At 43.0% G+C, this 16,435-nt stretch overlaps 1 protein-coding gene across 1 annotated transcript in view; it reads right to left on the reverse strand.

Annotated features, from left to right (window-relative positions):
- VPS13D (vacuolar protein sorting 13 homolog D) overlaps nucleotides 1–16,435 on the reverse strand; it is a 3,321,573-nt gene that overhangs the window by 2,527,632 nt on the left and 777,506 nt on the right. The window contains exon 16 of the mRNA XM_044060428.1: nucleotides 2,503–2,682. Within this exon, the coding sequence (XP_043916363.1) occupies nucleotides 2,503–2,682 (180 nt within the window). The remainder of the gene's footprint in view (nucleotides 1–2,502; nucleotides 2,683–16,435) is intronic.

The raw sequence follows: 16,435 nt of genomic DNA on the forward strand, positions 1-16,435 counted from the left end.
TGGAAATGAAATCTGTATCCCTGGGACAATATATTTAAAATCCATTTGTCCTGGGTTATGAGTTCCCAGTTCTTTGCATGAAGAGCAATCTTTCCCCCCAAAGGGGCAGTCAGAAGATAAGTGCTTGGAAATTTTAAAAGGAAGTCACTGAGACCGTTTACTATGGCGGGTGTGTCTTGATATTCCCAGATTTGGAAGTGGAGGCCCCCCACTGCTTGATTCTGAGAGTCCCCTGGGACTGAAACCTGGGGTTTTTGCTGTGTCTGGGTTTGGCTTGAGAAGACCTGGAAGGGGCTGGAAAGGACCAATTCTTAGTAGGCCAGTGCCTACTAAATCTAGGAGGCTGCACTTGTACAAAATCTTTAACAGTTTGCATAGATTTAGCTTTATATGCCATCTTTTTAAGAACTTCTTCAGCCATGTTGCCAAACAGGCGGTCCTGATTTAAAGGAGCATCCAACAATTTAGCTTTAACATGATCAGGCAAAGATTCTTCTTAAGCCAAGCATGCCTTCTATGCACAGACCCAGTAACAGTAGCCCTGCAAGAGGCTGCTAAAGAATCAAAACCACATTGCTAAGTATGTTTTCCAACTTGTTCAGCAGAATGCATTAAGTCCTGTAAATCTTTATTTTCCACACAGTCAGGAATCAACATCATTTTCTGTTTAAGCAGTCCAATGACATATTGCTGATATTTTAACATATGAAATTGGCAGTTTAAAGCTCTGATTGCCAAGGTTGCTGAATTATAAACCTTTTTACCCCATCTATCCAGCGCCCTGGAGTCTCTATCAGAAGGGGTAGGATTTTTAGCAGTAGAAGCCTTAATGCCCTTCGGCCCCTGAGAAATAGTCTCTGGATCTGCAATAGGATTTTTTGTAAAGGAACTTGTGGGACTCAGGAACCCTGCAGTACCTGTCAGGTTTACTAGGAGCAAGAGGCAGGGAATCAGGGACCACACTGGATTCCGAGAAAACATCATCAACAATGTCTGGTACAGGAGGAATAGCCAAAGGCCTATGCTGAGGTAGAAGAAGGAAATCTATAAGCCTCTTTTCTGAATCAGAAAATTCCTGGCTTTCCCAGTAAAAATGCTCCCTTAAAGCATGTAAGGTTTCCCCAAAAGAAAAATCGTCAGGAGGGGAAGCAGAGGGAATAGAATCCTGTGCATCAGACTCCTCATAAGTAGGTAAAGACAAATCCAGGTCATCAGAAGTGTCAGAAGAAACAGAATCCTGATCAGAAGATTCATAATCAAGCTCAGCTCTATGCCTCTTGGGGGGGGGGGGGGGTTGACTACCCCTGATTAGAGTTATTAGATCTTCAGCCATTTTTATAACTTGTTTTTTTAGGCATAGGGGCCTTAGCATGTGGCCTGGGCGACGTTTTTTTTAGACATGGATCGAGATTTAGACCTTAGTAATGAGGGAGGCGTCGATTTAATATGCAAGTCCGTAGGCCTGAATACACCCCCAGAAGCCGGTGCCTGCACAGCGTCTTCGGACCCAAGCAAGGTGGAGACATCCGCTGGTTCGATAGCTGAAGTATCTCGCGGCATACCGGACTCCGAATGGGTCTCAGTAGAGGCCTGCGAATCAGAAGTAGTGGGTATCAGGGGCTATGAAAGCACCTCACTGAGTTCTGGCGAACTGGCGACTGGCTTAGGAGAAGCGTCGTCGGCAGTTCTGGACCTCGGCGGCCTGTCTCTGTCTTTATCTTTGCATTTTTTCGGAATCCCGGTAGTCAGATGGCTAACCGATGACATTTCTGGATAATTAAACCGAGAACCGAAATATTTAGAGGCAAAAATATACCAACGACGGATAGTGCGCGGATTAAATAAAGCACAAAACCGACATCAAGGTACAGGTCAGGGCCTAGGCAAGGAATACAGTACGAATGAAAATCTTTATGAGGTATTTGCTTTCCACAAGTGCAATTATTAACTTTTAATGACATCGGTAAGGAGCAAGAAAAAGTTTCCCCAATGGAGTACTTAGCTTTAAAGTTGAAGACTTCTGTTCTGAAACTCGAAAATGAAAATTTCAGGAATCAGCCGACCGGCACTTGCGAACTGTTTCTGCTTCAGGCACCACACGGCAAGAAAGACTGATGTAATGGCGTCGGCTGCATGTTTTATACCCCTGACGACCTGATGTCATGGAAGGGGGGACAGCAACCGACGCAGGACACAAGACTTTGTTAATCAGGCCGACTGAGGGCAACCTGCAAGCAGATTACCCAAATGTAATGGCTGCAACAGTGAAACACGAAGAAAATCAAGGCAGTGCTGAATGCCATCTTATGCTATATTAGCTATGGACGGGAAGGTACACAATATGAGAACCTGGTCAATTAAAATTACCTGGAAGAAGATTGGTGTACATCTCATGGGATGTCGCAGAGGATACACTTCCAGTACATTTAATGTATTAAGCTAAAGGTACTGCATTACAACAGAGACAATAAACAGATCTGACTACAAAAAGAAAAACATTACCTGAAGAGTGAACTTTTCCTTTGTAGAAGAAGTCTGCTATTTTCTTTATTGTCTGCGGATTGTAAATAATATTTAAAGGCTGAGTGCTGACTTCCAAACGTCTTTCAAAATTACAGCGGGCTGGGTTTCTCTCATAAATCATCACAAACACTGGTGGAAGAGAACTTTCTGTATCAGAACCTGAAAGAAAATCACATGTATGATGGAAATATTACTGGAGTAATGGATGAATGCCAAATGTAACTGCAATTGTTTTGTAGATATTAAACTTCAATCTACATGAGAAAATATTTATGAAAAAGCAAGTATTATTTAAAAAAACATTTAACACTATAACAGCAACTTTAATAATCTTCCAAACAGTAATTTCAGCTGAAGAAAATGCTGATTACATGTGCAGATGGTATGGTAACCCATTATTGTTGACTAGCATTTGTCCAAATCAAAAGGGTGAAGATGATTACACTTCATGAATACCTTAAACTAAAAGGCATACAACACAATAGCAGTAAATTATCCTATAAGGCCTCTTTTGAATGTTTTTACCCTCTTAAAAAATTCAACTAAGAGGCAGTGAATCAGAGAGAAGCCTTCCTGGAGTTAAGCAAGTTCAATGCTCCCCTCAAGAAGGGTGGCAGCCAAAAGGCAAATCAGATATCAATCAAGGACTCAGCCATCAAAGTAACAGGCAGTACAACAGGACAGCTGAAACAAAAAAATGAGAGGGACATATAACATGCACTGCCAGCTTTATCATCAATCTGCAAACATTTCAGACTGCACCAAATAAGTCAGACCTTATGATTACTGAATACCTTAGGTTTAATGGGCCAATTTTTTTTCAGAACTTCCCTCTATACATTAACTACATCCTCATCATTTTAGAGAAAGTTCTCATTATTATCTGTGGTAGCTGTCTTGTCAAAATAGAATCTAAACTGGCAACAGGTTTAAATAATGAGGTATATTTACCCTTGTTACTGAAATTTGGAAAAGAAAACTGTCAATTGAATTGACAAGTTCTGATTAGACTCCCAGGATACCTTAGGCAAGAAATAAAAATTGTTCCCCAAAGAAACTCTGTCTTTATGAAAGACGAGGTGGGATGCAGGCCAAAAAACAACAGTCAGGAACCAACAAAAAACAAGCTTTAATCTCTCTCTCTAGCATTTCGGCAAAGCCTTCAAGGAGTATAAATTAACAAATATGCACAATAATTAACCAATCACCCAATCAAAAAACAACATAAAAAATTAAATCAGCAGCTTCCAATTACATTCCAAATTAAGACCGGGGGGAGACTAAGTGCCAAACTTTAAAATAAAAATAGGATGCAGGACAAAGCCTGAAGTTCTAAAACTCTTCTGACTGAAGTGACTGCCAATAAGAAGAGTGTTTTCCATGAAAGATCTTTTAAGTGTGCAGTAGCAGCTGGTTTGAAAGTGGCCTAAGTCACGCTTGAAGTAGAAGAGGTAAATCCCAAGGAAGAATTAGATCCCTAAATGGAGGTCTGAGCAGAAAGATACCCTTCAAAAATGCTTTAGATAATTTCAGAGTAGCGACTGGTCTTGACCAACCTGGGGGATGGCTTAATGGTTAAGGTATTTATAGATACAAGATTTGAGTCTCACATTTGAAAAATGTTGTCTAGACTTAAAATGGCCCAGAAGGGCAACTAGACTAGCACTTGCCTATAAAAACTATTTAAAATGGCCCCCAGCTGAACCAGACTGAAACAGACTAGCTAGAAAATATAAAATTGTGTCCAAAGGAGCAGAGAAGGGATCTAAGCCTCTATTAGTGGCCCATACAGATAATCTCTTCCACTTACTACCACAGAACTTTCTGGTGGAGAGCTTCTGAGAAGATGAAAAGGACATGTATAACTCTCTTAGAAAGCTTGGGATCTCTGGACATCACTGGAATTAGAGGAACGAAGCAGTCAACCTGAGAGATTTCGGACTCTGGTGAGGCTGCCCTGAAGGACGGGATATCAAATATGGATTGGTTCCAGAACTAAAGGAGGGTGCAACAGGTGAGGCCACAGTAAAGGGAACCACACTTGTTTGGGTCAGAAGGGGATTATGAGGATTACAGTTCCTCTATGACAGGTAACTTTTTGCAGAAACTTGATTACAAGGGCTTTGACAGATAAGCATACAGACGACCCAGGAGCCAAACATGCAGAAGTGTATTCTTCAAAAACCATCTCCTGGAAGAGATCAAGGTGAAAAAGCTGATGCATTTGGTGTTAAAGGGGGTCGCAAAGAGATCACAGTAAATCTGACCAAAGCAGCTGAAAAGGCATGTTACCACTGACAAATTAAGGAACCACTCATGAGGCATCAGAATGCTTCTGCTCAGATTGTCTGCCAGGACGATGGATTTCACCAGGATGTGCTTTCCTATCAGAAGGCATTGCAAAGACATCACCTATTACCACACCCCTACATCTTCTCCACACAAGTGATATGACTGCTTGTCCCCTTTGTTGTTTATCAACCAAACAACCGCTATGTCTTCTTACTGCATCATAGGGGAGGCAGTCTTTAAAGGCCCTCAGTGCAAGGAGGACTACTCTCATCTCCAAAACACTGATGTGAAGATGGGCCTAGGACTGGGGCTAGGTACCTTAAGCCGTCTACCCTTTGAAATGTCCCCACCCCAAGAGGGAAGTGTCCATGGTCACCATGGCCTTAAGATGAGGAAAAAAAAAGACAACCTACAGAAACCTGATGTGACTTCATACACCCAAATATTTGATGTCAAAATCTAATGAGACAAACAAGAAAAGTAATCAAGTGAGCTGTAAGTGACCACTGGACTGAAAGTACACTGAAGAATCCGCACAAAGATTTTAGCTAGAGGAACAAGACAGATCACAGAGGCCATTAGATCGACAAGACAAATGAAAAAGGAAGCTGGTGGCCTCTGAAATAATAAAACTTGACTGGCTTGAAGTTGTAGAGATACTCATCTCAAGGGAGATAGCCCAGCAATCTGATTGGTGGTGTCAAGATGGCATCCAATAAACTCAACAGAGCCTGAAATGGTTGGAGGTTGGACTTTATGAAATTGACTTACATAGCTGGAGAAAGAAGTCTCTCACCTGAATCAGTAATGCCCTGAAGTAGCGATAAGGAACCAGTCATCCATGTACATAAAGACTAGGAATCTCTGCAGCCTGAGCCAGGCTGTTACCCCTGCTGGTGCACTTGGTAAACACCCAGGGAGTTATGGTGAGATCAGATGGCAATGCTCCCAACCTATAGTGCAGTAATCTCTTGGAATGCCTCAGTATCTTTATGTGATAGTAGGCATTTCTCAGAATCAATGAGTACATCCCATCATCCTTCCTCAAAAGAGGGAGGATGGACTGCACACCTTCACTATCCAGAACTTGGTCTGTTTTATGAAAAAGTTTAATCTGCTTAGGATCAAAATGGACCCAACGTCCTTGTTCTTTGGCACCAAAAATAATCTTAAACAGATCCTGGATCTTCTTTACTCTGGTGGGACTTCTTGGATGACTCATTTCATGAGCAGCATTCAAACCTCTACTGCTGCTTCCAAAACTGTAGTAAATTAAAAGGCATTTGAAGCAATCACCTCCCAAGTTTGGGAGTGGACAGTCAAGTATCCCCCCCCCCCGACTGCCTCCAGAGCACTGCATTCAGAAAAATTTTCAGGAGTGCTGGAAGGGCTTGCCAGAAAAAGTCCCTGTGATGCCCTGATTCTGTAGACCACCTCTGCCCCTAGGATGGCATCCATTAATGTTTTCCTCTCTGTCCTGGAGTGAACCTTCACCTGGAGCATCCTGGGAAAACTGTTGTGATCTGCCGAACAACATTTTCTCTCCCTCCTCTGGTTTCTAGAGAAGATCCCCTGTGGGATGAAAAAAATTCTCTCCAATGGCAGACCACGTCTTGCCCTTTTGCTCTCTCCTAGTGCATGCATCTTTAACTTTGGGACAAAATAAAGTGGACCTATCAAAAAGGACTTTAAGAAAGGATGCCTTAAAGCAGTCCACAAAATTACAGAGATGCATCTACGCATGACACTGAATTGCAATGCCTGGGTCTGCCACTCATACTATACTACCTGCTGCATTTGACATCAGCCATAAGGAAACATTAGAGACAGACTGCATAGTGATCAACTGAGTCTCCAAGTTCTTACAAGCCTGGTATCAAAGGTTCAGATGCCACTGACTTAGAAACTTCAAAGATTAAATCTCTCTAAAGCCAAGTCAAGTGTACTGTGTAGTTCAGCACAAAGTGAAGGTGGCTGAAACATACATATACTTCCCGAAATAGTTCAAGCCAAATGACCCTCTGTTGGAGGTGACGAAGGCACTATCCTCAGAGATTTACTTTTCTGTGGCTCCAGCAACCACAATGACATCAACAGTGGGACCCTTGCTCCAAAAGGACCTACCCTCTGTCAGTACCAAAACTCTTGTCAGGTTTGTGTGGTATGGGCTCCAACATATCAGGTTCTCCTCATGCCCTCAAGGACCCAAGGTTGACGAGCATGTTCAAAGGTGGTACCACCAAAGTCATGGATAGGTCCACAGTGAAGGATATGAGAAGACAGACTCTTTTGGGAAATGGACTTCAGTGCCCACTATCTCATCAACTCCAGGAGATCCCCAAAACAGGAGTCATCCTGGGGGGAATTTAGGGAAACCTTCTCCTTCATCAAGGTCAGAATCTTCTATAAGAGACTCCTCAGGAGATTCCAAATGCTTCTTCTTACTTTGCCTCTTCTTATGAACCTCCTTGAGGAATAATGTCAGAGGGACAAAGATACAGCAGGGGAGCACCGGGCTGCTCAAACCTTTAGATGCAGGCTGTCCCTAGACAAGTTCATGAGACACCAAGGCCTCAGAAGGACAAGAAGATCTAGACAAATCCAGAGCGACCTGTGACAACCCCATCTCAAACTAAGACAAAATCAATTCCACAATGTCAAATATGTAAGCCAGATGACTTGGAAGAGACCCCCCCCCCCCGCACCAGTCAGCAGACTTAGAAGTACTGACACCTGCTGTCAACCCACCCAAGGTCAGTGCCAGGAATGAAGCTGAGCAATCTAGGGCTGATGCACCCAGGGGAGCAAGGAAGGCTAGAATAACATCAGAGTCTACTCCGATCCTTGGTCCACAACTCTAACCCTATGGCTCTGCGATGCAGACGACACCAATGATGTCAGAGTCAAAAACATCAAGGTGGAGTTTGGTTTAGAAGCCACCCAAGATGGCAGCACAGACACAGAAACAATATGGGTGGGCATAAGATCCAGGGCCACTTCTACCAATAGGTGGACAAGAAAAAGAAACACTACAGAAGGAGCAGGATGTGCAAATATCTCCACCCCTGAGGGAGAGAGAATGATGTCAAGGTCTGCATTAACTTGTCCAAATAGGATTTCTTGATATTCCTAGTGGACCTTACAAACCTAGCAGAAAAGGCTGAAGATCACTTACTGGGCCAGTGCACAGGAATTTCTGTATCTCAGATCCTAAAAACAGATGACTGGACCCAAGCAGCAGAGAGTGCCAAGGAAAAGTCCAGATCAGTAGTGATGGCTACAAAGGAGAAATAGTAATAACCTGACTCCAGGGCTGCAGACCGAAACAGGCTTGGAATATCTCAAGAGAGAGACATTACCAGCTCCAATAATGCTGATAAATGCAGTGACCTGTACTGGCACTGGATCCATATGTTGAACCAAGGAGGGCAAAGGCTTGGGACTTTTGGCTCTGGTTCACCATAGCAGAAAACTTATCAATAGGCCTTTTCTTCATCTCCTTTTCACCTTACTTTTCTTTTTTCCCCCTCTGTTTTTTCTTTTCTGCTTTGTTTTGGACTCTCTTTTTCTCCACCATATATTTTGGAAAGAGATGGTGAAGACAGACCAACAAATACAAAAGAAGCTAGGAGCATTCCCTTTAAAACTAGTCTGGCCCTGTGGTTGGTCAATGTTCTAACCCCAAAGGACACACAAGCTTGGCAGTCAGCAGGTCACACCTAAACAATATACAAAACAATCATGCATATCTTGGTGGGGCAAATTAAGGCCCCACCCCAAACACTTTTTAAAGTACAAAGTCTTATTCATCCTAGGCAAAAAGACACAGCACACAAGAAATACAAACACACACAGAAGGAAGACTATCTATGTAGATTTGTAAATATTAAAGTATTTATCTATATGCAAACGAAAACCTGTGTCAGCTACACTAACATTTGTTCGTGTCTTTCGGCTTTTCCCGGTTAGGGGTCGGCACAGCGGAACTCCGGTCCACTAATGCTTGGCAGTTGATTTTTACGTACCAGCTTGCCAAGCCTGATGCACAACCTTCAACGAAGGTACGGCCATTCACGCATGTCTCCATGCAGAAGAAGCTCTAGCTGAGAATCGAAATGGACAGCGTCTTACTGTGAGGCGACAACGCTACCGCAGCACCACCACCGCTTTTTTGTCAGCTACACTAACATTAAACCCCAGAAAAGCTAACCACAAATATGAGGAAAACTATTAACAAAAGAGGGATAAATGGTGGGAGCAGAGCTTATGCGCTTACACAATATAAAACAGTTATTTAACTACCATGCTAAATAAATAATGCTATCGATTAAGAAAAAAACAAACAACTAGTAACCATAGGGGAGCCAGTTAGATGAGGTAACCACTAGAAAACTATGAAAGAACAAACATAAGTAAGTTTCACTTATTTAAGCAGGAACTTTGGTGAACACATCTAATCTTGAAGAGTGGTAAACAAGATCTGAGGAGATTCAGGCAGGCAGAATGAAGTCCTGGCTGCAGATCCAATCAAGCCAATAACCCACAGGTTAGACAGATGGAAAAGACAACATCAGATCTCATTGTTATACTTTCAGTTTTTACAGCTGCATGAGTACTTTTTAATCTCTTCAGAATATTTTTTTATCTTGGAGGATCAAATATATTTCTTTTAATGCAGGCTAATGAATAAATAAACATTGTATCCAAGAAACAGCGAGTCAACAAGAAGGGGACTCTGCTTTTCACTCATCTGTCAATAACAAAGCCCACAGAGAGACTTTCCTAGTGAAATATTTTCAACTATTTCAAAGGAAAATGCTTGAGATTCAGGGAAAAAAAGACGCTGACTAGTAGAATTGGGAATACCTTGGACTTGAACCAGAGACTGGTGTTGGGAGATAAAAATGATCAGGAAGTCAAGTAACACTGTGAAATTAGAGAATAAATGGGAGACTGTAAAGCCTAAATCCTACTGGACACATGAACAGACATGTGGCTTTGCGAGAGAAGAAAGAGCAAATGAGTATCCCATGTTCTCTTATTCGAAAGGTAGAAGCATGAGACTTCTTAGTGCATGGCAAGTTTCAGCTGCCTGCAAGTCATAGGAGTTTTGGGTAGGTGCAACTGGTACTTTCCCTTGTGGAAAGTGCAGTTGTTGCCAGTATGTAGTAAAAAGTTTTGATAAATTTAATGAAAAGTATTTTACATGCAAAGGGAGATTTTCCTGTGACAGTATTGGAATAGTTTATGGTTTGAAGGTATACATAGGGGAAAGTAAAAGTTTCAAACAAAGGCTGAAGGAAAGTACAGTTTTGTACCTACCATAAATGTAGATGTCCGAACTGGATAGCATCTGCAGTCATAACAAGTGGGTTGTCCTGTCGTCAGGCAGCCCTGCAGTCGGCCGGATTCCAAAGTCCGGGTCCGGCTTCGGCTGATGTCGCACTCCACCCGACGTCATCTCTGTTGGTCTTCGGGTATATAAGCATCAGCCGACGCCATTTTCCTCAGTGTTTCTTGCCCCAGATGCCAGTAGCCCTCTTGCAGGCTAAAATTTGGATAGATGCCAATGTTTCCAAATAGATAGAGGTAAACACAACAATAAGCATATATGTACATATATACAAACAAATACACCATAAAAGACTCCCCCCCAACAGCTAGCTATTAGGAGGGTAAACACCCTAGGAGTACCACAGAGGGGAAGGAGGGAGGGTAATCCTGACTGCAGATGCTATCCAGTTCGGACATCTACATTTATGGTAGGTACAAAACTGTACTATGTCCTTCATGGATGCATCTGCAGTCATAACAAGTGGGTAGAATACCATAGCCAACTAGGGAGGAGGATAAAAGTAGATTATGGTGTGTTTAGGATCCCTTGCAGTACAGCAGTGGCAAACCCTGCTCGGGATCTGGAATATAGAGGCAAATTATAATGCTTGACAAATGTATGCACGGAGGTCCAAGTAGCCGCCTCAATAATGTCTTTGGTTGCCACTCCTCGTAAGAAGGCTGTGGTAGTGGCTGTTGCCCTTGTAGAATGAGGTCTTATGTTCTGTGGAATTGGTTTTCCATGGAAGGAGTAACAGTATCGTATGCAATTTCCTATCCATTTGGAGATTGTCTGTTTGGAAATAGCTTTTCCTTCCCTTCCTGTTGCATAGGCCACAAAAAGTTGGTCAGTCTTTCTGCTATTTTTTGTTCTGTCCAAGTAGTAGCGTAGCTGTCTATGTACATCCAAGGTATGCAGTATTCTTTCCCCTCTGTTTTGTGGGTTGGGAAAGAAGGTAGGTAGGTGGATTGCCTGGTTTAAAGACACTCTGGATACCACCTTGGGCATAAATGTAGGATTAGTCCTCATGGACACTCTATCTTGGTGGAAGATTAGGAAGGGTTGCACTGCCATTAAGGCCTGTAGTTCTGAAACCCTCCTTGCTGAAGTAATTGCTAGTAGGAAAGCAGTTTTCCATGACAGGTGTTGTAGGTCTGCTGTTGCTGCTGGTTCAAAGGGTGATAGTGTCAACTTTTCTAGCACAAAGTTTAAATCCCAAGCTGGTAATGGTGGTTTCCTTGGAGGTTTTACATTCTTGATTCCTCTGAGGAACTGCCTGAGCAGAGGGTGCGAAAAAACAGGTGGATCAAAGCTGTATTCTGCTGAAATAGCTGATGCATGTATCTTGATGGAGGAGTAGGACAGGCCTGAATGAAGAAGTTCGGCCAGATACTCCAGAATGTTAGGCATATCTATGTTTGACACATCTTTTCCTCTTTCCGTACTCCAAATGACAAACCTTTTCCATTTTCCAGCATAGTTCCTTCTTGTTGAAGGTCTGCGTGCTTCAAGAATAATGTCTTTAACTCTTTGGGAAAGTTCTGGATTAGCTGCTGCTATGTGATGTTCCATGCAGTCAGTTGCAGCGTTTTCGGTTTGGATGTATGATGATGTAGTTGTTCTGAGTTAATATCAAAGGCATCAGGGTATTGGCCACATATTGTTCCGAGACATGCTCTTCAGTAGTGGGTACCAGTGTTGTCTTGGCCAGTTTGGAGCTATCAGGATTATCCTTGGACGTTCTTCCTTGATTTTTAGTAGTACCTTGTGTATCAAAGGAAGAGGTGGGAATGCATATGCTGTTAGGCCTTTCCAGTTGAAGGAGAGTGAGTCCACTTTCCATGCTAGTGGGTGGAATGTCCTTGTGCAGAATTTTTTGAGCTGGTGATTGAGAGGTGATGCGAATAGGTCTATCTGTGGCATTCCCCATTTCTTTGAGATGGTCTTGAAGATGTCTGGGTGCAGCTTCCATTCGTGGGCAACCGAAGTGGTTCTGCTTAATATGTCTGCTAGAGTATTGTATTTACCCGGTACAAATATTGTCTGTAACTGAATGTTGTAGCTGAGTGCCAGGGTCCACAGCTCCAAGGTCATTCTGCATAGGGGGTATGAATGAGTGCCTCCCTGTTTGTTGATGTACCACATGACTGTGGTGTTGTCTGTCCTTATCATCAACTGGCCCTCTTTGAGAAATGGTTTGAACTTTTGGATTGCCAGTTTTACTGCCAGCATTTCTTTTAGATTGATGTGCAGGTGAAATTGATCCTGTGTCCACAATCCTTGCACGCATTTGTCCAGCATGTGGGCCCCCATCCTAGGTCTGAAGCGCCTGTTGTGATGGTCTGGCTTGGTTGACATCTGCGAAAGGGTAGGCCTGGGTTTGACTGGCATGCCTGAGCCCACCATAGGAACTCCTGTTTTAAGCATGGAATTAGTGGGATTTCTGTTTCTAGACTGTGTCTGTGTTGGGACCATAAATTCTTTAGGTACCACTGTAGTTTCCTCATATGTAGTCTGGCAAATGGGACCAAGATTATGCATGATGCCATGAAGCCCAAGGCCTGCAGAACTTTTCTTGCTGTTAACTTGTTCAGTTTTGTTAGTGCCAAGAAGTAAAGAGGAAGTTCTTTTGTTTTTCTGTAGTCAGGAATGCCATTTGTTGTACTGTGTCCAATTCCTACCAAGAATGTCCTTGTTTGGGATGGTATCAGCCTTGACTTTTGTAAATTGACTGTGTATCCCAGTCCTTGTAGCAAGTAAATGACCCTTTGTAAATCTGTTGTCAGCTTGCTTTTGTTGTCCCCTTGTAGCAGGCAGTCGTCCAGGTATGGGTAAATTTGAATTCCCTGTAGTCTGCAATGGGCGATTACTGATGCCAGGCATTTTGTGAATACTCTGGGCAGTAGATAAGCCAAAGGGCAATGCTGAGAATTGATAGTGCTCTGATCCTGCAAGAAATCTGAGGTATCTTCTGCAGATTGGTCGAATGGGGACGTGCAGGTATGCCTCCTTGAGATCTAGAGTTACCAGCCAAGACTCCTTGCCCAGCATGGGAAGAAGTTGCTGTAGGGTCAGCATTTTGAATTTTGGGACAATGATGTATGTATTTAAGGTGGACAGGTCGAGAATTGGTCTCCAACTTTTTTCCTTTCTTGGAACTAGGAATAGTCTGGAATAGAACCCCTTTCCTTGTTCTGCTGTTGGCACTCTTTCCACAGCTCTCATGTTTGCTAACTCCATTATCTGGCGTAGAGCCTCTGTTTTTTGATTTGGAGGTAGATTTGGCATTCCTCTTTTGACTGGTAAAGTGTGGAAGTGAAACTGGTAACCTTGATCTATGGTTTGTAAAATCCACTTGTCTTTTGTTATGTAGTGCCAGTTCTTTGAGAATAAGGTTAACTTTCCGCCTAGAGGAGCTGCTATTTGTTCCCTGGTAGGCGGATTTAGGATTAAGTCACTGTGGTTGTGCTGATGTAGTGGCAGTGGCTGTGTCTGTGCCTCTGTTGTTACCTTGCCACTGTCGTCCTCTGTAGGCACCTCCTCTGGATTGGTTTCTGCCTCTGGAACGTCTATTCCTGCCCCTTTGAAATTTTGTGGAGTCAGGAAAGGACCAATTTTTGGCAGGCCAGTTCCTGCTAAACCTTGGGGGTTGAACCTGCAAGAAATCTTTAACAGTTTGAACAGATTTTGCCTTCTCTTCCATTTTCTTCATAACCTGCTGGGCAGGTGTACTAAACAAACTTGTCTTGTCCATAGGAGCATCTAGCAACTTAGCTTTAACATGATCCGGTAAAGCTTGTTCCTTTAGCCATGCATGCCTTCTTATCACTGTGCCTGTCATGGCTGATCTAAATGAAGCCTCCAGTGCATCATAGCCACATTTTAAGGAATGGTTGCTAACCTGTTGTATGTTATTTACCATCTCTAATACATATTTCTTATCAAGAGATTCATCAGTGGTTAGTTTTTAGTTAACTGATCAAGCATAAACTCTTGGTATTGTATCATGTGAAACTGACAGTTTAAAGCTCTAGCTGAGAGAGTAGCTGAAGTGTAGACCTTTTACCCCATCTGTCTAATGACCTTGCTTCCCTTTCAGAAGGAATAGGGTTTTTAGCTGTGGTCGCGGCTACTGCCTTGGGACCCTGGGATATAGTTTCTGGTCTGCAAGTGGGGCCTTGTAAAGGTGGTGATGAGTATCTGGCACCCTGTAAAATCTGTCTGGTTTGGCAGGGGCTGGGGGTAAAGAATCTGGAGCGGAGCAAACATCATTGAAAGCATCATCCACCACAGAGAGAACAGGAGGTATAGCTAAGGGCCTGTGCTGTGGGAGGTGCAGAAAGGTTCTAAGTCTTTTCTGGAGTCTGAAAAATCCTGTTGCTGCCATTGGAACTGTTCTCGCATGGCATGCAAGGTTTCCCCAAAGGAGAATTCTTCTGGTGGGGAAGCAGCTGGAATGGATTCTTCAGCATCAGAATCTTCAAAATTGGAGAAGGGAGCCTCTGGCTGGTCAGTTATGTCTGATTCATCAGCAGAATCATCAGAAGACACTGGCTCAGGGGGCTCAGCCCTAGGTCTCTTCTCTGGGGGCTGAGAGGCCCTGTCTGGGTGAGAATGAGATCCTCTAATTAAAGAAATTAAATCTTCTGCCAAAGAAAGCATTTGAGAACTAGAAGAGGGCCTGGATGTGGGGGGTTTAACAGGCACTGTTTTAGTAGTCTTGGCTGCTTTAGCCCTGGCGAAGGCCTTAATGGACATGGCTGCTGGAGGCCTAGCAGCACCACGTGCTGGGGTAGAGACATCCAAGGGGATGGTGTCTGATAAGTCAACCACCGTAGTGGGTAAAATTTCTGAGGTCGATTCAAGAGTTGTAGCAGGGGCCTCAGTTGTAAGAATAGGTTCAGCTGTACTTTGATCAGTTTTCTCGGTTTCAGCCGAAACCGAGACACTCATGATTTGCTTTACCGTGGTTTCGGCCGAAACCGCGGACCGCGAGTGTCGGTCTTTATCTTTGCGTTTTTTGGTAGATTGGGTAGTCGGAGGATCCGACGGCATAATGTACGCAAAAACAGAACCGAAAAACTGTTCTGCAAACTCCGACCGACGCCTAAGCGTTCGTCGGTTGAAAGAGGCACAGGCCGAACAGGCTGCTACGTCGTGGGCTGGGCCTAAACAAGGCAGACAGTAAGAGTGGAAATCTTTATGAGGTATTTGTTTCCCACAGGTTAAACAATTGTTAACTTTTTCTGACATCGGCTGAGGCAAGAAAGAGTCCCCAACGGGGTACTTAGCTTTAGAAGTCTTCGAAGTAGTATTCGGTAGAAGTAATCTCTGGATCCGACCGACCGGCACTTGCGAACAGCTTCTGCTTCGGGCGCCATGCGGCAAGAAAGACAGAGGAAAATGGCGTCGGCTGATGCTTATATACCCGAAGACCAACAGAGATGATGTCGGGTGGAGTGCGACATCAGCCGAAGCCGGACCCGGACTTTGGAATCCGGCCGACTGCAGGGCTGCCTGACGACAGGACAACCCACTTGTTATGACTGCAGATGCATCCATGAAGGACATCATGTTTGGTATGTTAAGAAGGGCAAAGAAGAAAATCCTGTTGCATTACATTTTAAAGAATGTCACAGTGGAAATATACAAGGCTTACAAGCTACAATTATGGGGCAAGTACAACAAATGTATGACTGATATTAAAAGACAACTTTGGAAGTTAGAATCTACTTTAATTCTGAAGTTTAACACTTTAATTCTGTATGGAATGAATCAAGAAAGTCACTGGAAATGTTTTCTGTAATTAATTTGGGTTTATGATTGGTTAACTGTTTGTAATCATGCTATTTAAAGATAGAATATGTGAAGTAGGGATATACTCTGTAAAGGCTGAAGAGCCGAGGTGCTAGAGGAGTCTGCATTTTATGCTTTGTATTTGCTGCTAACCAGATTTTATTGGATCCAGTGTGTGCTTATTTTACCTGTTTTGTGGGACTACATTGTGGATTTACTACTGGACTGGACTATAATTTTAATAAAACATAAAGGTAATCACTGGCTTTTTTCCTTGTGTAGTGGTAAGCTGTTCTGTTTCCAATTCATGGTGAAGTAAAGACTGAAATTTAGTTGATGGTGTTAAACTGGTGGCTGAACTATAAAGCACATACCCCACATTGTCATTAATATTTAAAAAGATACTGAAGGGACTGAAAAATGTATATAAAGTAGTTTTATTACTATTTATATAAAAATGTTTACAGTGTAAATTAAATGTTATACTGC

Source organism: Protopterus annectens, chromosome 2.part0, assembly GCF_019279795.1.
Source record: "Protopterus annectens isolate FY-2018-M chromosome 2.part0, PAN1.0, whole genome shotgun sequence".
In the NCBI taxonomy this organism is placed as follows: domain Eukaryota; kingdom Metazoa; phylum Chordata; order Ceratodontiformes; family Protopteridae; genus Protopterus; species Protopterus annectens.